Source organism: Corvus moneduloides, chromosome 3 (assembly GCF_009650955.1).
Source record: "Corvus moneduloides isolate bCorMon1 chromosome 3, bCorMon1.pri, whole genome shotgun sequence".
Classification (NCBI taxonomy): domain Eukaryota; kingdom Metazoa; phylum Chordata; class Aves; order Passeriformes; family Corvidae; genus Corvus; species Corvus moneduloides.
In genome coordinates this window covers 105337751-105360126 of record NC_045478.1, presented here as the reverse complement: position 1 = coordinate 105360126, position 22376 = coordinate 105337751, and the positions used below count along the sequence as shown (strand labels likewise).

The 22376-nt window shown below is 38.0% G+C and overlaps 1 protein-coding gene across 37 annotated transcripts in view; it reads right to left on the bottom strand.

Annotated features, from left to right (window-relative positions):
- NRXN1 (neurexin 1) overlaps positions 1 to 22376 on the bottom strand; it is a 674266-nt gene that overhangs the window by 105977 nt on the left and 545913 nt on the right. For all 37 annotated transcript variants that reach the window (XM_032103140.1, XM_032103136.1, XM_032103158.1 and 34 more), the window contains one exon: positions 15013 to 15184. In XM_032103140.1, the coding sequence (XP_031959031.1) occupies positions 15013 to 15184 (172 nt within the window). The remainder of the gene's footprint in view (positions 1 to 15012; positions 15185 to 22376) is intronic.

Sequence of the window (22376 nt, the reverse complement as noted above, 5' to 3'; positions counted from 1 at the left end):
ATTTGCCACTGCTTCTACAGCAGAACACTAAAACTTTGTTTAGAAGTTTCACTGCTGAGGCTGCAGTATATTCAATTAACACTAAAATATGTCTGACTGCCAGGATGGATTGTTACCACCAATAAAGTACAAGGCTAAACCAGGATTCTGACAAGGATTGGAGCAACATCCCATTCTGTTTTCTGCACAGAACACCCATGGTGCTCACATCCACAGAGCTATGACAGATAAGGGAAGTGTACAGGCAGCAGATTATTTTTGACACACTCCTGCAGCACGGCTCATCTCTCCAGCTCAGCTGGAAAAGCTGCATGCAGGCTTACTCCATGGAATGCTCTTTAACTAAAGTCAGCTACTGCAAAAATTACATGCAGCAAACTGTGAGCTATCAGATAGAATGGACAAGCAAGCAGCTAACTAAGAATCATTCCTTACATATCAGGATTTCTGGATGTATAAATACACAAAACTGAGAAAGAGAAATGTAAATTATATATTAGGATTTAAGTAATATTTCCAGTATTCTCTTTCTGCTCTTTTACAAGCACATTCCCAGTTTGATGTAATAGGACTGACATATTTAAGGCATTGCATAGCTGTTGATTAGCACAGTAATGTTTCTGGATATAGAAATGATACCTGGAAACTTTTTTTTTTTTTTTTTTACTCTGACTTTAATTCCTGGAAAGTTGTTGCTATATCTGCATTATAAACATATTGCTACCACAGCATTATTCTTATATCAATAATACACTCCTAAGACATAGGCCTAATGTCAACTGCACATCACAGGATATGACTATTGACCCACTAAATCAGGTATTCAGCCATGAAACTATTCTTTGGTTAATTTATAACCTGTAACAGGCTCAATCAGGGCTTCCAGGAAACCACCTTCTCCTGACGTGGTGATACACCATAGAGGTAAATCTCTCAGAAGTGAATACCAAGGCTCACTGTTGAAATTCTGTGCTCATTTCTTCCATGAATATCTCAGTTCTGGTTACAGCTTTCTAGGAACAGCTAAAGAGCACTGTAAGCATCTCCAGTTTTCTCCTCCTGAAAGCACTTAGATTGTAATCAAGTCACTGCATAGTTTTCTTTTTGACAGTATAAATCACTTAAGATTGTTTCTCTCCAGGGATCTCATTACACACGCGCCAATTTGTTTTCTTCCATAGAACCACAGACCCCAGGTACAGACTTTGATACCCGTTCCAGAGCCTGTTTCAAAGTGCTGCAAAAGGTGGTAAAATCCTCCCTAGTTCTTAATGCTTTAGCCTTTTGTGCCCATAAAGTGATTTCCATAAATTCCTTTGTCACAGCCTCATGTGATGCTTCATACAGAGCAACCTGGAAGACGAGACCCCCACAAGTGTCTTCTTGGAATCACATTTCTCCAGGACACTGTCTACATTGCCATAACCTTTTTAGAGCCAGTAGAGAATCCCAGTGGGTGTTGGGAGTTCCAGTCAGTGAGTGCCCCTCACTGAGAACCATCAGTTTTATGCAATACTGAACTTATTAGCTCAGGCTGACTAATGAATAATTAACTATATTCACTGCTTACCACTTGGATGAGGCGTATCCACTAGCTTTGGGATTGAAAATGCGATGTATAGCTGTGATGTGCAGGCTCCCCAAAGTCACTGCCACACCGCCCTCTGCAGTGTTGCTCCTCTCTGATTGTAATTTGGCTCTTAAAGTATGATTTTTACACACAGGATACCTATAAGCACCAGAGAACTTAATAAAAGGGGAGGAGGAGCCCTGAAATGGAGCCTGAAACCTCTCTGCCTAAATCCCTCATGTGTACCATATCCTACCATAGCCTTTTAGAATGGATAATGCAGCCATAGCTGAGTGTGTAGTTTAGTTCAGACAAAAACTCACTCACAAAAACTCTAGGACTAGGACCCTAAAGTGAGATGGGCAAGAATCCTTTGGTTGAAAATTGCTATGAGGCAATTGCCGTGCTCTGAAAATAAGAAAATTCTTTCAAGATTTAGCCCTATACCCAGCTACAGTTATATTTTTAGCACCACTTGCTCTTTTCAAAAGGGCATATTTGTTATTCTCTCCCTATTGTGCAACTGTAATTTAAAAATTTAAACATCTCCTCTATTAATGCCCATCAGTTCTGTAAAACAGGAAAATCAAAATTGTCTTTATATATACTTAACCTTGATGATATCGTGTTTCATTCATTTTTTAATGTCCACTAAACTCAATGCTGCACCAGAAAAGCCATTTAACTCCTTAGAAATAGTTCACAGAGGAAAATAAACCATTCACATCTCAATTAAACCAATTTGCAAAAGCATAATTTCACTGCCTTTAATTCAGTTAACTTCTGTATGTAAGGGGCTGAAATTAGGATGCCCTTTACAATGTTTCATGCTTCTGATACACTGAGGAATATTCAATTTCTGCTTCAAATTTATTTGAAATACTTATACTACACAATATGACCCTTGTGAAGCTCTTAAGAGTTCTAGGTTATATAAATCATACATTTCTTTTTTGACAGGTAGGATAGACTGGAAAAAAAAAAAAAAATATATATCCTCTATCTTAGCTATACCTTGCTAGGGTCAAGGCAGGTCTTTGAACACTCCTGGAACACTCTGAAGTTAACTGTATATGCGTGATATAATACAAGAGTAGAATTTGTTGCAACCAAGGTGCCATTAATCTTAAATCCAAAGTATTAAAGAAAAAAATTATTTTGACAGTGTGGATACTGCAGTTGCAAGATGGTTTTTGTTTGATTGGCTTTTAACCAACAGGGCTTAAGACTGAAGAAATCTAATCAAACCAGAGGATGAGGAGATGGGCGTACAGCTTCTCTCCTGTGTTCGCAGGGCACAAAGAGGAGAGAGAGAGTCTAAAGAATGTGTACACTTATATGTTCCAGACAGCAATGATTTGTGTCCTTCTGGATACCTGCTTAATGCAGTTTGCTCTCTGGAAAATATATCTATCTAGGATGGAGCAAGTTGCTGTTTTCCCTGCTGCAGTATGAATTATAGTGACTATTTCTGAATTAGTTAGTTTAATGGAAGTTCTTATCCTGCAGACATAAAGTACTATACTGCTGTCACACCTCATGCCACCAGTAAAATATATTGGGGACACGTGCACGAATGTGCCCCAAATAAAAAAAAAAAACCCTCATCTTCCGAGAGCACCTAAAACACAATAGCACTGCAGAGAAATTAGTTTTGTTTTCCATATGATAGATTGTCTGCTTCAAAGGCTCAACACCACATTGATTTGTTCTGTCCTGAGAAAGGCTCCCATTGCAGACTGACTCCAGGCTTGCCCCAGAACATAATGGAAATAGAGTGCATGGCAGGAGGAGCACACTGCATTGTACTCTGCTCCTGCATTCTCAACCAGCCACTGGGAGCTTCAGTGTGAGCCTTAAAGCAGACCCATGTGTGTGCCAGTCTAGTGAGGCATCTCAGGACAGAGGCACTGTCACAAGTATACCAACTTAAGTGTTACACAGAAATCATTTTACCGGGGTGAGTGAATTATTGGTTTGGCTCAGTGAGTGACATGTTATATAAAGTCCTGTGTAATGAGGTAGTTACAAACCCACTGGAGGCTGGAAGGAAAGAGAAACAAAGGAATCTGCTGTTCAAATCTCTGCACTGACAACACGGTCCTGCCACTGGGAAAGAAAAGATGAATGACGAATTTCTTTTAAATCACTGATGCCATCAGAGATGCCAGCATTATATTGTTAAGGAAATTATGCAGCTTAAATTCCTTGGGAAAGAATTTGAGCCAATTGTTCTCTTAACTGACAAGATGTTAATCCTCCATTTCTAACTTACCCTACTAGATTGGGTGTGATATTGCAGGTTACACAGAAAACCTATGTCAAGACAAATACAAGTTTGTAAAAGAACCTCTAAATATGGCAATAATTCATCCTTTGTGATCTGACTTTTGGGAATTGTTAACAGATAATGCCTTTCCTGAAGGGGTGAAAGAGACCAGCTGTGGCAGATTTGCCCCGTCTCTTTCTTAGGTCTGTTTTCATTCCCATTTTATTCCTCTAACTTGAACGCCTGGAGCTTGTTGTCTTCAGAAATTCCGTTTCCATATCACCCTGTGCCTAATTATGGTAAGCAGGTACCAGCCCATCCTCTTCCACAAGACACAAAAAGAGCACATCTCTCTTTCTTTCAGTATTTTAAAAACATTTTTCTGAATCACTGCTCATTTGACATTTTCTTTCTCCTTCCATTGTGCCACCTTGCCGTATTTAACTGAAAGGTGTTATACCTTCTGTGATCAAGTAATGACAACTGTGCCACACATTTTATCAAGATCTGAATTTAATTACAGGATCTAACAAGCCTAAGAAGGGATGAGCCTTTGTATTTCACCAGGATATCCAAGATGAAAAATAAAGGGGGAAAAAAAACCTGTCTGCAGACTTGGAGAAGCATTATTATATAGCATTATCTGACAGAAAGACCTGATAAGCTGTCAAATTAAAAAGCTGATTTGGGAAATTTTACTGAAACCACTTTTTCAAAAGAGACTTACTGTAGTGCTTTGTTTGGGTATCGCCTAGGCTCTTTACTTAAAGAGAGCAGCAGGATAGGAGAATTTCATAATCACTCAAAGGGCAGCAGTGCTTTTTTTTAAAAAAATAATTCCTTGTCTTTGGGTAAGCTGCAACAGCAGCTCACCCAAAGAGAAGGGGAAAATAAATTTCCATTTTTGTTAACATCAATCTTTCACATCAACAATAAAATTATATGGGAAGTGAGACCTGGGTGCATGCTGACAAATACATTTAATCATAACCAAAGAGCAGTCAGACCTGTATGAAATCAGAAAAACATGCAAGAAATCAGTTGTGCAATTACAAAGGCAAGGGAGAACACTGGCCTAGTTACATCCATCACTTAACTGCTGGTTTGTGTCTCAGTAACTAAGATGAATTTTTCATGTATTTTGATTCCTGCTTCTTCCAGGATAATTTCTTCCATCTTTACTCTGGAGAACTTACTGAATTGAGTTTCAAATAACTCCTTGCCTTATTTTTACTTCTCCTTGTCATTATTTTACACACTGGTATAATGCCTTCTTTTATTCATATTATAACTGGACATAATAACATGAATATAGGTAGATATCAACTTCCTAGAATATTCATTGAGGCTTTTGTCCAGACAAAACCAACAAAAAAGAACACAATTTTATCTTTTCCTTGGCTAAGGATTGGAGACATCACAGAAAAGTTAATTGTAGGAAACATTTTTTGATTGAGTGATCAGGAGCTGACTTAAATTAATATAAGGACAACTAAAAATAAACCTGTAAATCTGATTTTTGATTTAAAAAGAACAAAATTTGATACGTCGAAGGAAGTTAGATTGTGCAATCAGTGTAAGGGGCTGGATTCAGCCAGGAATGACACTTGGAAATTCTATAAGGTAAAGTATTAAAATAATGAAAAAAAAAAAAAAAAATATATATATATATTTTTGAGCTTGCACCTGCAAGGTTAAAATATACAAGAGGAGACCTACTAGACTGAACAAATACACTATCACAGGCTATATTACAGGAGGGTAAAACCCCAGATTTGCTCAGTAAAGAAAGCAGTGCCTTTCAGAATTACAAAAATAAATAAACACAGAAGAAAAGTTGCCAGAATTTAAGCCCAAAGAACTTTCCAAGGGAAGTAAAATAAATTTAAAAGCCAGAGATTTTTAAGTGCTATTAAAGAGATCATAGAGTAGAGGAAAATCACTTTATAGTAAGGCTGGTGGTGATCCAAAGGAGCAGTCTCAATTGACTAATAGGCAGGTATCTATGAAAATGCAGATCTCTGCAGCTCAGAAGAAAGCAATGTACATATTCTTACTGATCTTGTGTGGTCAGAAAGTGAAGAAGATAATCTTTATCCCAGAACTTCAAAATAAGAAGCCAGGAGTTTTTAAATCCAGCTATCCAATGGGGCATGTTATTTTTTGCAGTAGAGAACAGATAATGTAATAGCTTTACATGAGAAGAATTTAAAAACTACCCAGGTTAAGTATTTAGTCTGACCTTAGCCATATATGCTGCTTTAGAACAAATTTTAAAAGAAATAATTAAAGATATGGAAGCAATTGGAAAATGAGATAAAATGCAAAACTTTACCAAATCATGTTAGGCTAGTTTAACAGCTGTATTTGACAAGCTCACTAATTTTCCAGATGAAAGAAATGAAGTATATCTAATTTATCTGGATTTCAGTAATGCATTTGATATGACGTCATGTAGCAAATCATGGATTAACTGTGGAAAAAGTACAGGAGTGTAAAAATTGTATGGTAAAAAGCTGAAGGAAAAAAAAACCCCAAACGATAGCATTGAACAAGGAATTTTTTTCTGTCCTCCTTCCTCTATCTCATATAGAGACTGATATCCTGCTGCTGTAGCTATTGACAGGTTCTGAATAAAAGGGCTGCTTGTTTTACATTACACTCAAGGCTCTCATCTTCCCAGGATGCATCTCCTTCCAGGAACGAGCCCTGGAGTTGTCTCCTGTCTTCAACTCCCACTTCATTCGGTGTCTTCTTTAGCTTCTCGGTGAATCTTTCACACAGATGATAAGCAGTCATTGCTTGTCACATTCAGACCTGCCAATGTGTCAACTGTACCATATTCTGGCCCTTATGTTCCCCTCTATATTGCCTATATTTGAAAAATAAAAAGCCTCAAGAAATAGTTGGTGGGTCAGATGGACCAAAGCTCTCCATGTATTTTGGGGAACTGATGCCATCTAGTTGAATGAGTAGAAGATCTACATGTGCTTTTGTCACGGAGACATGATAAACTCAATGCTGAGTCCCACGTGGAGTTAACAAGAGGAATATCATGGTGAATTCCCAAACTGCATTAGACTGTGCCGTAGGAGCTACCACGGACACCACTGCAGATATGAATGTAAGAAAAACAGTGGTTTTCTGCCAGAAAAACTACCTCAGTGGAACTCCTAAGAAAGTACCCAAGCTGAGCTCCACAATCAATCATCTTTTGTATTTTCTTCACTGATCTCAGTATAAAGTGCCAAGCACACAATGATCTCTGTAGATGACATGAAAGTAGACACCGTGGTAATGCTGAAGAGGATGCAGATATCAGTCAGGAGGGAAAGAGCCCTTCTGAATTAACAGAAGTGACAATAAACCTTATACACAAAAAGGTGCAGGTCCCACACTTAAGATATAGGACCAGTTGTACCAGTTCTTGCGATAAATTGGGATACTCTGAGATAGAATTCACAAGGAAAGACTTTCAACAGGTATTCAGCTGCAGAATGATATTGGGCTTTCCAGTTCTGAGGTATGAAAAAGAAAATTAAGATCTTAAGATGCAGAATTGATATCTGCCATACTGTCTTCCTATATCTTTGAGGTCCTAGTGTTCTCACTACTGTCCATTGTCAAACATGTGCCGTTGGAAAAACCAAATCCAAACCAGAAACAAAGTGTTGAAGGGAGGTTACTGTGATGAGCGGAAAAATGAGAAAACTATTCTGCAAAAAGTCGTGTAAGAACAATGTGGGATGAACTGGAAAGTACTTGGACTGAAGGCAAAAGAAAATTTCTTAAGAGTAGAATATTTCTCCTAAGTTACCCTCTAAGAGAAACAATTTATGCAAAGAAGCAGACTTGACCCAGTACATTTTAATTTCTAATTTCTTAAGCTCTTCTATTGCTAACCTAACTTTTAAATACACATGGGGAAAAAAAAGAAATGGGAATGGGAGAAAAAGCCATCCAAACCACTAATCCTTTACAGGGAAAGTGGGCCATTGATTTAAATATAGTTCCATTAATATTTTCTTTAGCATTCTAAACATTCTCAGAACTTGTTTTTTGACTGATAATGAAAATAATCCATGAGCTGTCTACAGCATTAAACCTTTGTCTTGAGCCAGTGCAATCAATTAACAATGTTTTCTATGAAAATTCAGATTATCTCACCCATGTGCATTATCTTTCATAGATCAACTTTGCTTTTACTGCTACAATGCATTTCCAACAGAGAAAGTTTTTTTAACTCTGGGATAAGAATGAAAAATTCTTTGATTGATTAAAATGTTGTTTAAGCTAACAAAGGTTTTGCAAAATCTCTCATTCTAGAAAAAAAATGCAAATTGCACAAAACCAATAATTTCTGGAATCCAGAAACGTAAATATTTGGGATTATTAAAATGTTTGTATTTTAAAATACCTGTTTAGATTTTTATGCCTTTCATTTTTCCATTTTTTTCACTGCCTGTCAAAGGAGGTACATTTATATTTTTTTTAATTCTTCATTCACTAATCTTTTTCTTCTGTAGTAATCTTGATATTGTCTCTATTAAAGCTTGTATGTATGGTTTCTAACTTTTATATTAAAAATGTCAATGTTATTCAACATATAACGAGGTTTAAATGATCATACTTCCATTGAAGATCGATTGATTTACTCTGATTTTCACTAGGTGGGAATCTGTGACCCGGTTCTCCCTAAGGTAGAGTTTGATCCATCAAAGAACTCAACCTTTACCACCAGGGCTGGGCAAATTCTTCCTGATTATTTTCACATGGAACTTTATCAAAGACTTTTTGCAAATCAAAAACCCCGAGTGTATTAACTCATTCATGTTTATACCCCATTATCGCCTACAAAATCAGAGTAGGCTTAACTATAACGTACCAGCAGACCTTCCCAGATGGAGACCTCAGCATAAACAGAACCCCAAGGAAATGGACACATGAAAGGCCATAAATAACACTGGTGAGTTTTGCTTTCCAAATCAGGGAGGATGAGACATCACTCAGTCAGAAAATAACTACTGACTTAGCTGGTATTTTTCCCGTTCTCTTCTGACTAATTCCATAGACTAAATATTTTAGACCCACATTTTCCACTCCTAAAGCCTGATTTTATACATATGGCATAAATTTATACATAAAGTGTTTACTTGCACATTCATCTTCTACATATTCCCAGATGGAGAGCTCCTGAGAAATCCTCATGATTTTTCCAAATGCTGTGATCTCCAAGGGAAGTAAAGTATTATGAGATGCCCTTATTTCATTGGCACTGCTGGTTTCCCCCAGCAGGAAAATGGCATCCAAACCAGGAGACATGGGGCAGTCTGTGTTTCACAGAAGCTAATTGCTTGAGCTTTAAGTCTTTTCCATTGGATTTCCCTCCTGGGCGGAAAGGCAGTTTTTATTTTGTCTTTGGGAACAAGTAATGAGAGACCCCTCTAGGTCTGTAAGCTTTGCATCTTATCAGATGGTGGTGTTCCTCACACCCTCTATGCTTTACCATTAGGATTGAGGGATGACGAATCTGATTGCAGGAGTCAAGACTCTGACTGCAGCAAAGGAACACACATGAGAGAGAATCAAGATGAATTCTTTTAGCCAGAGGCACCAAGTGAGAAAAAAGGTACAAGCACAGTGTTGCTGGACAAATAAATAGCAGTCAGAAGCTTATGTTACTTTCTTGTGAAACACCCTGAAAGTCCCGTGTCCAAACAGCAACGGCCAGGGAGGTTTGAAAACTTGCTGTATGGCAGAAGGCAAGGCAAACACTGAGTGATCATTTACTTGTTAGATTCCTAAATCACCTTGGCTATTGTCACCTTGCATGGATGTGGTGATAACAGGCTGACCGTCCCTTTTATTAGAATATTCAAAGACACATTTGTAAAAGTGCTTAAGATGTCTCCCTACCACCACATTTACACCTGAAAAACATCCTTGATTCTCTTCAGAAGTGGCTGTAGAGGCTTGAATTTGGAAGGTACTTCTAAGCCAATAGTAAGCAAGTTAGGCAAGTACATGGATCTCTTGGGAAATGCTAATCCATTCCTGGAGAAACAAATGTACTGACACAAATGTCTCCTGTTAATTTTATAGTCAAAATCTGAACACAAAACCCAAGACAAATGGATGCTATTTACCCTAAATAGGATACATGGTAATATCTGACTCCTAGCATTTATCTTAAAGTCGGGTGCACCCCATGAAAAGATGACAGAAGCTTTTTATATTTTCTAGAATACAACAAGCAAGAGAAGCAGTTAAATGACATATCCCCTTCTCCTAGCCGTTGGATATTCTGCAGGAACAACCTCTATCCCACAGATCCAGAGAAAGTCCCTAAAGAAAATGTGTGTGATCTCAGCTGTTTAATCAAAACCAAACCACCAAAAAAACCAAAAACCAGCTAACCAAAAAAAAAAAAAAAAAAACCAACCCAAAACCCAGTACAGAGTTATTCTATATTATACTGAAGCCCTAAGAGCTGGTGATTGCCATATTGCAGAGGTACTTGGCACTAAGCATAATGTCAGTTTGATCTTCTGCCAGCATACATGGACTCTCACACAGGTTCTTCTTTGGTGTTTATGTTCCATCGTGATTTAAACTCCCCAGTTACAGAGATACATTTGTTCCAGTAGTCTGGCAGTGCTTTGGACAAGCTCTTTTGTTCAAGCAGTGTGAGTGACATGCTCATGCTGTCAGATCTTGGTCTGTCAGGCACATCCCTGACATGTCCTGACCCATGGGGTACATGAGGACAGCTGTAACGAAGTTATACTTTTCTAAGGCTGAGCAGAGATCCAGGAATGACTAGGAGGGCATCGTTTTAGATATTTGCCTATATCAGAATGTATCTTCCAAACTGCTGCAGGGTCCCAAGTATGCTGAGCATTCTCAGCAGACTGAACAGCTTTGAAACCACAGACCCATTGCCCAATATCTAATAGGTCATTTTCTATATAGAAAATTCTGCATCAGTCTGATTTACGATGGAAATCATGAAGAGAACATCCTCAATGGTAAAATGATTAGTTCTGCTGTGTGTTTCAAAAGAATCAGCATTGGGCAAAGTGACTTTGACCTCAGAAAGAATAGAGTTAGTCTCAGAAAAGTGATTTTGTAATTCTTTCACAGTAAGTGGTGGTTATTGTGGCTTTAAAATGTCCTCTGCCTTGCTTTGATATGCTTTCTCAGACTAGTAAAATGTACACGCTTCACTACCAAGGAACAAGAATCAGATAATTAAGAAAACCGTTTTTTATGTTAAATAGATATGGTTCTGAGCACTATTATGATAAAGATTTGGAGCTTTTTTCTTCTCCTTATTTGGTCTTATTTGAAATAGATTTTCTTTCAGGTAAGGAAGAAAATGTTGTTTCAAATTAAATAAAATGCTTTGTTCTCAGATTATGTAAATTCCCTATAAACACTGGGCAATCTTGGCATGAAAAGTCAGAACATTTTATTTAGAAAATTAAGATTTTGAAATTAATATTTTGACCTTATTTAAAAAAATTTCCTTTTCTTTTTTCAATTTTGACCATAATTCTTAGTTCGGTTTGACACAAATTAACAAGTCCTTTGTTTCATGCATCCTTAGGAAATCTACACTTCAGTGTAGAACTATTACCTAACTGAAGTTACAAGAGCAGCCTCTTCAGAGAAGCAGCTGGAGTTGCTATTGTGGTGCAGTCCCATCACCACAACAGCAGCCAGACCATTGGGAAGGGCAATTAAAACTAGACAGTGAAGCAGACAAGATAAGCCACAAGGAGTCGAAAGGATATGCATGGAAATGGGGATAGTCTATTGATTAGGAGCCCTGACTGCACAGTCAGCAGTTTTCTCATTCCTGTTTAATATGATCATAAATTAGGCTTCTTCCAGATAAGTTAATGTGAATTCACTATCTGAAAAAGAGGTCAAGATGAAACGCTAAAGTTCTTTGGGAAGATGCAGAGGGATAGTGATAATTCAGCAAAGAGACTGGATTTAGTTAAGAAAGATGGAATATATAAATCAAGTGAAGATACAGGCATCTTAATCAATTATCAAAAAAAGTAGTGTCCCACTCTCAGTCACAGGGCTATGCACCAGCCACAAACACAACGAGAAATGGGGAAAACAGGATCATTATTAAATAAAGGGCAGAAATTGAAGTGTACATCCTCATAGCTCTAGCATTTTATTCAGAGAAGTGACAAGAAAGAAATTGCAGACTAAAAAAATTACTTTGATGGTAGTCTGGAAGAACATACATATGTAAATCTAAACCTCTGTTTCTGAAAAACAACCAGCCATTTCAGAATACTGAAATCTTCACATTTGTCTAGAACAAAACCACAGTTTTCCCAACTACATTTCAAAAAACAACCATCCACCTTAACTAGGATAATCATCCTCTACCACTGACCCCTACCTCTCTCCCTTTTTCAGCTCTCTGATTTCACACCCACTCAGATATAAATTGAAGGTGCATTGGCCCAAAGCAAACTCAAGTCTAGTGGGATCAAGAATGATGTAACAGGAGAGAGACACTACATTCTGTTCATCTTCCAGGGTCACTCTTCTGCATTTTATGCAGCTCTTGGATAAAACACACAAAGCCACCATGGAAGCTCTGTGAAGCATTGCCATGTGATTTTTTTTTTTTTTTGCAAGGTACCAGCTGTTATTGGGCCTTGGGTGTCCTTTTCTACAGCAGTTACATGGGGCTGGATGAAGGATACACAGGCAATGAAACTGGAAAATCCCGAGACTCTGACCAGAAACTTCTCTCAGAAAATCTTCACCCAGCATTTGAAGACACCAAACTCAAACAAGCAATGTCTTGTAATCAGACATCCCAACCTGAAGTGTAATTCTGAGAAAAATCTTTCCTCATAAAGAAAGACCTGCTTAGCTGGTATGCTTTAGACAACCAACTGATTATTTAATCTTGTTTTATTTTTGAAAAAAGAAAATCCAGCATATTTAAGTACAGCAATCTTACTAATTAAGCTGCCTAATCTTGGTTTTATCTTTAATTAAAAACCCCGGAACAACAAGACTGGCAAACCTGATGGAGCGGCATGGAAACAGAAGAGAAAGTTATGGCTAGATGGTCTCGTTCTGAGAAGGGTAAAGAGATGGAAGGTGAAAAGGAGGAGGACAGCAGCCAAAAGAAATGTTAAGGCATACAGGAGCCATAAAATATTGCCGTGGGAAAGGCAAAGAAAGTTACAGGCCAAAAGCAGTCTTAGAAGATCCAGAAATAAAGCAAACCAAGGGATTCTGTAACTCAGCTAAGGAAGCAACTGAAAATGCCTTGAAATGCAGCCTGCACATGAATTGCTCATGAAAACTCAAGAAGTTCTAATTTTATGTTTTTCTTTTTCACAGAAACATCCAACCTTCCTCCACTCCACTAATCCCATCCCAAGGATACCACTATATATTCTAAATTGATCTTTGTTCAGTATAAACAAGTTCTGTGTGCCACCAGCTTCTGAACTCAAGGCTTCTTTTTGTGTTTGAGCCTGTCCACGAGCTCCTTGCTCATCCCCACAGACCTCCTGGCGTATTTGCCCGACTTCCTCTTTGTTGGGATGCATCACTCCTGAGCTTGGAGGTGGTGAATTCATGCTCATCATTTAGGTAAAAACCAAAAGAAACAAAAAACCACCTAAAAACTATTTTTCCCTTTGTGCTGAATATGTCTTGAACACAAACTAAGACAAGTCCTCCCCAGCTTCCACCTTCTTATTTCAGCAACCATCTACCAAACACTGAAAAATTAGAAAGCCAGGGGGCACAAGGGAAACAGGAATATCTGAAAGATCACTGAGCATATTTCATTCAGTATCCCCCTTTCCCTCAAGAGTTTATCACCTCTCATAGATGTCTCTAACTTAGAAACAATTAATGGCTCTAATTGCCAGAGCTGTCATTCATTCATAGCACATTAACACATAGGTGGGGTTTTTTTTACAGCTTCTGCTATACATAATTTCTTTTCCAATACATACTTTCATTATTTCATGTATTCTGAGTTATTTCCAAGAAATTATCTGAAGGGTTATATTTCATGTGTGGATTTTTTTAAAATTATTTTTATTTTTTAAAAAGTCACGTAAATAGCTGGACTACAACTGAAATGGCAACAACAATAACAAAAACCCCCATCCTAAAGACTAATTATTAGTCCATGGAATGGCTTATGCATTCCTTACTAGTGAAACACATCCTCCTGTTGCACTCCACCCCCAAAAATGAAGAATTTTCTACTTTTAAACCAATAAATCAGAACAGTCATTTATGCAATAGGGATTCTGGTTTGCATATTTGCCTTCATGTACACCTTTAGATTTGCTGCCTTTTACTTAATATAAACACACAGAGCAACTGTTAAGGGATAACATGCAGATGTGTAAGTTACCATTAACGGCTCGGTAGTCCTACTCAATAAGAAAGGTGGTGCGTATCTGAAAAACCTGTTGCCTTTAAAAATGAATAAAATTAGTAGCATAGTAATCCCCAGGGCATGGCATTTGCATAAAATTAAATATGGGCCTACTCAAGGCAGCTCTGTCATCATACTAGTGGTCCTGTCCAAGTAACCAGCATCATCTGCATAAATAATATCCTGTAGTTTGCATTTGAGGTTAAGGCACCTCAGTTTGGTTGGTTGGTTGTACAACTGGTAACTGCGACACCGTTTGGTTTGTGTCTGCTGGAAGACTTCTGCTAAATTCATAAGCCTCAGACTGCTGTAATCTTGTAATCAAAAGAACACTGACAACCTTTTCCTCAGTAAATGTTTCACCCCATCAATTGGGGATAGATTTGGGAGTCACTTTAAACTGTGTAGCTTTTGTCAAAGCCTTTTTTTTCCCCCTAAACCAAAATTGCAGTAAAAACAAATGAAAGCAAAGAACAGAACTACTACTTCATGACTCAATAACTGCATTTTTCCACTTCCAGTAATAACTTGAATTTGAGCTTTTAAACTCACTTAGGAAATGCCATCATCATAAACTGAACATTGCTCAGGACTCTTTTAACTACTTCTGTAGCTACTAAAACACAGCAAAGGAGCTGATACTGCATTAGAAGAGGAGCAAAACGAGGCAAACTCCAGGCATACCCCACCCTCTTAGTGCCAGGTGTTTGTGTGAGGCCTTACCTGCTGGGTAACGCTCGATGACGGGCCAGTTGTCCACCTGTAGGGTGGCATTGCCACCACTCCTTGTGAAGCGAACCACGTGGTACTTCCCATCGTTAATGATGGCGTTCATCTCTTCGATGGCGATGTCATCCGTCCCAACATTAAATTTAACTCCAATTTTTCCCTGGTGCTGCATATTTAAAAAAAAAAAAAAAAAAAGAGGAAGAAGAAAAAGAAGGTCTAATTAAGAGTTGTTTTGTAAGAAATTGAGACAGTGTGTCATACAGGGGAAGATTTCTAACAACATCTTCCCTCCTCAGATGTAACTTCTGAAGGCTTGTGTGTAGCAGTGACAAACCTTCTGACAGCTTAGGAAGTCTGGGATGCCTTTTTGATGGATAATTGATATTCCAAATGAGTTATTTCACCAAATTGAGCTCTCTCCTTTTCCAAGAGATTCAGATCAAGATGGGGAGGGGGGAAGATGGAGGAAAGCTCAAGGTTTTTGTCTTTGTCCTCTCCCTCACCTCCATGAGGATTAAACAAAAATTTTCCTTTTAGACTTTCAAAACAGAAAGCCTTGCAGTGTCACTTGGAAGAGATACAAGAATTTTCTGGCCATGAAAGCCAAGTGCCAGCCCTTCTTTTCCTTTTTTCAAACCTCATTCATACTTAAGAGTCTTCACAAATTATACTAAAGAAGGAGAATTTTTTTTTTTTTTTCTCTTGGAGAGATTTTTGGCATCACATTGTAGTGATTCTGAATTAAGTTAAGATCATACTGGCTGATTAAGAAAGAGTTCCCTGTTCAGAGCCGGAGAGCAGGGAAAGGCATTGGCTGACACAGGGATGGTGGTAATGTTCCCACTAAGGGCAGAGTCATTCTTTTGCTGGGATTTGCCTATAAACTCTTGTGTCTGAGTGCTCTCAGGGCTAAGGGGACTTCCCATGTACATCCATACCTGGGACCAAAGCAAAGATTTTTCCAAATTATTGTCATATTGGCATGTTTTCATTTTTATTGACTTTTAATTATTAAAATATTCTCTCAAATAAGACACTTGCATTTTAATAACATCCTTTAATGTCTATTAAAGTTAACTTAAGGGCTATGTAATATTTTTTTTTCTCCTATAAAATCAATTCTACTCTTCAATAAAAGTATTTATTACATTGAGGAGAAAAAAAGAAAAGCACTGCATAGTATGAGATTAGGCACTTGTGCATAATAAGTGGTAATTCTACATGAAATTTCATGTTCTTGATACTGGTACATCCTTCATTTAAAGTTAAAAATCTTCATGAAGTTCTTACACGACCAGATCAAACACAATGAAATATTTTACTTTGCACATCTTGGCTATTCACATCAAATTTTCTAGAACCAGTTTCACCTCTCCAGCAGAGCTGTTATGTCTGCTCCCTCTTTGTCTTACTACCCTAGCACTGCTTCCTGCAGTAAGTGTATTCTGCAGCTCCTTGTCTCTGGAAGCCCCCAGCTAAAAAACTCAGGAGTTCTTCATTTTATTCTCTTTTTAAACACCTGACTTTGTTTTCCAACTGCTTGCAGTTACACAGCTGAGCAGCTGCTGAACACCTTTGCAGTTCCTCAACATTTTGGCACGACCCTATCACCTCTTCAGCTATGACCTTTTTTGAAACAATAAAAGGGCCACTCCCTGATGAGATTTGCAGAATGACTCCGAAAAATATTTTTTGTTTGCTCAGTTGATTGAACAATGTCCTAAGCATTCCTCTTTTTTTCTTTGTGGATTGTTCTAACATTTCTGCATTGGCTGGTGCTACTTTTCCGTGTCTATAAAAGCGTCACTTAAGAGTGTCACTATAAGGCATCCACTTTATCCAATTCATGCCCATCTTCTTTTGCCTCTGGTGTGAGTTGCATAGCAATTTCCCAGTTTTCTTGGAAAGGTAACTGTAGCTCTTCTTAATTTTAGCTGTTTCAACTAGACTCAGAATAAATTTCACCCATTTTTTTCCCATGGATGCAGTAGCTTACTTGTTTCACCTGTTTCATTCATATGCTTACTCTCTTTACACAGAAATATATACAAAGAAACATAATGTTGTCCTGGCTTTAAAGTAATCTCCTCTTTTAGTAATTTTTGAAATGCAAAAAACCAGCGTGTAATGATAATGGCATATGCAACTTTTCTTAGTACTTTCAAGAAATCAAAGGCTCTGAGGATTAAAAAAAGCTGACTAATTTTACAGTGACTCATAATTATACTATTCATAACCTACACTTTAAATACTGGCTCTCTTATTTGCTATATATATGCATATACATATATTTTAGATTTTTTAAAAAATGATAAAGAAAACAAAACAGCTTTACAGTGAATAGAACTGTCGCAGGTAAAAAGAAGTGGCACACAAGGTACATATATCAGCAGTTTTTCCAAAGTTACAGCATGTGGGGCTGCAGCCAAGTTGCCATTTACAAATGGCCAGGTATTGGCAAGTGAAATGAATGCTTTGCAGACTTGAAAGCAGATTTTCAGCCTTCCTTTACAGATATATACTTTCTAGTGAAAAAAACCCCAAGTTTCCCTGACTTCCCCACCTTTGTATAGAAATACTGTGCACAGACACCAAACATGCAGACACAATAGCAAATATCACCCTAAAAGCTGCTAACATACTACAGTGATTCTTTTGTCTTTATTTGTAATATATTTATGTATCTGAAAGCACAAAAAACTCCATTTTAAAGGGTACACTTCATTTTTTCCACACTTCTCCAGCACCTGTGGGCATCTCTGTAACCACCCACCCCCCCAAATAAAAAAAGGAAGCAAACCTGTGTTTCACATTGAAGACTTCCTGATTATTATATCCATATTTAAGTTTGACTTCTGGACATCACATCAAACATTATATGAATTACAATCCCACTGTGCACAGCCCTTTAGAACCACAAAACAAAACATGATGCTGCAATAAGCACTTTTCTGTGTAGATAGGGGGTTTTCTGAGCCCTTGCATTATCATGCAGGACTCGCTGCACGCCTCCTGCACTGCAAGATAACATTATTTTTCATTTGTCTTTGGTTAAGACCACGTGCACACAGACTTATTGTGGATCAGCTGACATACAGTAACTTGTTGAGATAACTTGATCTCAGCCTTCAACCATATTATGATTAATCTAGTGGGTCTGTAACCTTTTAGAAAGAACTGGTTTTTATATTTCCTCTTTTTGGAGCAATATGGTAGTGCAGAAAGGAAAGATACTGATAAAATTGAAGCCTACTAAATTACAATTTTCACTTTGCCAGCCTCAGTTGCATAGTAAAGTGGTAGAAATTTTCCTTTATCACTTGTTCATTCAAAATAATCTTAGAAGTCATTCTTCCTTTCAGAAACAGCCTCAGACAAATGCTGAATGAGAGGTTCCCTCTTCAGCAGCCTGCTGATGGGCACTGTAGAAATGCCTGTGCATCACTAAATACTGCAGTAAGTCAGCACTTCTGTTGAATGGTGCCATCCCTGACAACGACCCAAAAGAGTGCAGGCTCATATTCCCGCAAGCAAAGATTTTTTTTTTGCCCACAAGCAAAGATGATAATTTCAGAGCTCCCCTGGTAAAGATCAGCTCTGTACACAGAGCCCATAGAAGTCCACTGCACTCTTTATGGTTCTCAGCCTCTCTTTTCTTTTTCTCAATCTCACCCAGTTGTGAGAGAACATAGTAATGAAATCAATTCCTTTTCCTACCGTGCCTTTATCTATTCCAAACTGCTAAGGCCACAATAACAGAGCAGTGTTGTGCAGGAGGAGGGAGAATTTCCAAGAAAGGCCAAAAGAGAGGATGCACCTTCAGGAGAGGAGGGATGCATTTCAAGAAGTGGCATAAACATTGTGTTTATGGAGATTATTTTGAACCTCAGATCTGAAGGTAATAGGAATAATGCTAAATGCCCCACGTCAGCACCACTGCTCCCTGGGGCAACACAGCACAGGGACCTTGGATTCATGTACAGATGCTCCATGACATTCTGAGCATCATCAGCAACTCTAGAAACGCCAAACTTTTGGTTTGGAGGTGCTTTGGCCACCAAGCTGTCCTGTTTCTGAGGCCAGGGTAGCTCTTATTTCTATATTAACTACAGAGGCAGATAAGTTAATTTGTTGTTGGCCAAAGTGCCCCTGCACATTACTGCAACACACAATGCAGGCTTTGTTTATAGCTTAAATTCTGCTGTCCAAGCTCACAGGCTAAGGACAAACATGTCAATGGCTTCAAAGCAGTTGGATAAAACCGTGAGACAGCTCCAATTCTATGCTCCCAATGTGCTCTGAAACACTGGGAGCTTTGATTGCTCAGATAGTATAGGATGTGTATGTGTGCACCTGTACATACCAATCACTTCAAAATGTTTTGTCTTCAAAAGCTCTGGCAGCTACTGCTGTAATCTAGCAACTCCAGGGGAGTATTTTCAAGCCTGTTTTAAGAATTGTGTACTCTAAATACTTAACAGACTTCTGATGAGGCACCAGGAATGCTGATGAACCCAAGAACCAAGCAAGAAAGGTGGAATGCAAATCAAGCCAGCAGCTGACATTGCAATTTGTTCCCTGTTGGACTCTAGTTCAGGGCTACCAATCTGCCAAAATGCAGTAAAACCAATGCTAGTATTATATATATGTAATTGATATTTCCTATAACATCAGCAATGCTTCACTGCTCTCTGTAGCAATAACTCTGGAATTAGTCAAACATGAGTGCGTGCAAATTTGGCACAACAGTAGTTTTAGAACAGACTGCAGAGAACCTAAGCTCGTAATGCTTACAACCTTTAACCACTTCCAAGGAAAAGTAATAACACTGTGACTCCCACAGGTGAACAAATAGAGAAGAAAAAATTCAAGCATGTCAGCTTGCATTTTATATCATCAGCCCCTGAGGCACCACTTCCTGGTGAATGTGGTAACAAAGTCTTACAACTAAGTGAAGGTTTACTTTGATTTTATTGAAGTGTAAGTTTCTTGAGTTTTATTAAGAGTGAGATCATTTTCACTCAAATGTAATCAGAGGTTAATATTCCGTATGATAGAAATCTATGGAAGATGATTAAAACAATCTCTGGGTTTCTCAATTCTGTAAGGAAATGTATATTTTAAAATAGTACTGCTTGCTTCAGAAAGTGAGGGGAGGGATATACAACAGACAGAAGATACACTTGAACTCCAAGACCAATGGAGTAACTACATATATTTTAGTCCAATAATCCATCGTTATTTCTTATTACCATCTAGTATCTTCCAGAAGAAATGCTTCCTGGAAAATACACAGAAAATATAAACCGTCTGTGAAGAATTCTTTGAATGAATACATCTCTTATATGCCAGTGAACTTTCTGAATACTGAGTTTTAAATTCATTCTCTTGGGTTTTACGCCATTGACCTAACACTACATTTTTTTTCTTGTTGTTGTTATTGCTTTTCTCTATCAGAAGTGACAAAATAGCCAACCTATCTTTACCAACAATAACCATTTTTTCCCTTTTTAGTCAACTGCAAGTCAAGACACCACAGAAACAGGCATTCTCCTGTCATACCTCATCTTGAGTACTTACAGTGAGTTTTTGTGCCCTTTTATGAATTCAGAAAGGTAACCATTTGCAGGGATGGATTAGAGCTTTCAGCATATCAGTGCTTGACATACTGCAGAAAATGCAGGAGGGGCTTGAAATCTCTATCAAAGTGCTGGCAAGCAAAGTTACTACTTAGAGGTTGGCACTTTGAGCAAGGAAGCAAAGACTTCTGCTGATGCCTGATAGGATGCATCCACCTGGTACTCAGTCTTTTGGCACCTGACAAGTGGGAAACTCTTTGGTTTCTCTTTCTTTTCCCAAAAGCTGGTAATGTGTAGCCAGCGTGGAAAAGCAAAGAAAACAAAACAAACTAACCAAACTTTCCCTTTTTCTGGTTTCCTGGTGAGGACACTAAGCTATTCCCAGTGTTCTTTCTTGCAAGTTCTCACCATTTATTTGCACCATTTATTTTCCCAATATTTGTTTAATTCTTAAGTTCACATCTTTGTAGACCTTTGGTTACGGGGAAAAAAAAAAAAAACCACAAACAAAACCAAAATACTTTCATCTTAATCCAAGCTACAAGTTCTGATAATTGTACTGAAAAGCTGAAAACCCAAAGCTGTGCAAGACACTGTGTTGGTAGACTAAGAGAAAGAACTGGAAATCATGTTAAATCATGACTGGGCTTGAGGCTGGAATCCAAATGTGGCCCTTGGATTCCTGTGAGAAGAGCAGTCAGATCTATGATACCCATTTACACACACCAGTTGGAAATGCAATCCTGGCAGCAAAATGCTGCCTAACACTGTGCTATGCCACTATTCAGATTATTCATAGAGGAAAAATGTCTGCAGAGCCAGAAATGTTACCAGTATTTCCTGCAGCACCTGTGCATGCTCACCTAAGCACACATATACCCTTTTCATCTACACCAAGATCCTTCCAGAGACAGTACAAAGCACTTAAAAGACAGATCAATAATCATAAATATACAGCAACAAAACTTCTTTTTCCTCCCCTGCTTTTGGGAGCCTCAATTGGTTGTGCCATGAATTTGCATCATGTTTTACTCTCCCATTTTACTCAGAATTTCTGTAAGACCCTTTAATAAACCTCTACGTGACCCCAATTTCATGCCATTAAGTTATCTAGGTTTTCTAAATCGATACGGAAATAATAAAAATTCATTGTTCACCAGATGTCCCTGGTTGACATACAAGAAATAGCACTGTCACTGTAACAACATTATGTATACAAATACATACAGATGCTACCAGAGCTACTGCACTCTTAAACATTGGTCAATAAAAATTAAGCATCTTCTAGCCTTAAACCAATGACCCTTAAAAGAAATAAGGGTGAAAAGAAGAAAGGGTGAAGGAAAGAAATAAGTATGGGCTCAGCATCCCACTAATTTACAGCTGAGGTGCACCTGGAAAAAGAGACACCTAAGTGGCTCACTAAGTGGAAGAAACAACATGTGACAGAACAATCTTTTATGTCCCAAAACGCCATCTATGTGACTCACAGAACGAAATTCCTGGAAAGAAGTTATCATGAGAGCAATCATTCACTGACCCAGCATCTCAGGGCAGGAAGCAACTACTCTTTACTGCTATGAAATAATGACTTGTATTACTTTTCTGCTTTAAAATAGTTGTCCTCACTGTCTGCTGTGAAGTGTTATAGCAATTCGATTTATACATGAAGCTCAGCAAGCAGAAAATATAGAAATATTTATAAAACTACAATTCTGACACTTCAACTCTCAGTCTGCAGTCTGCTTAGTTTCAAATGTTTTAATTCTCACTGCTATA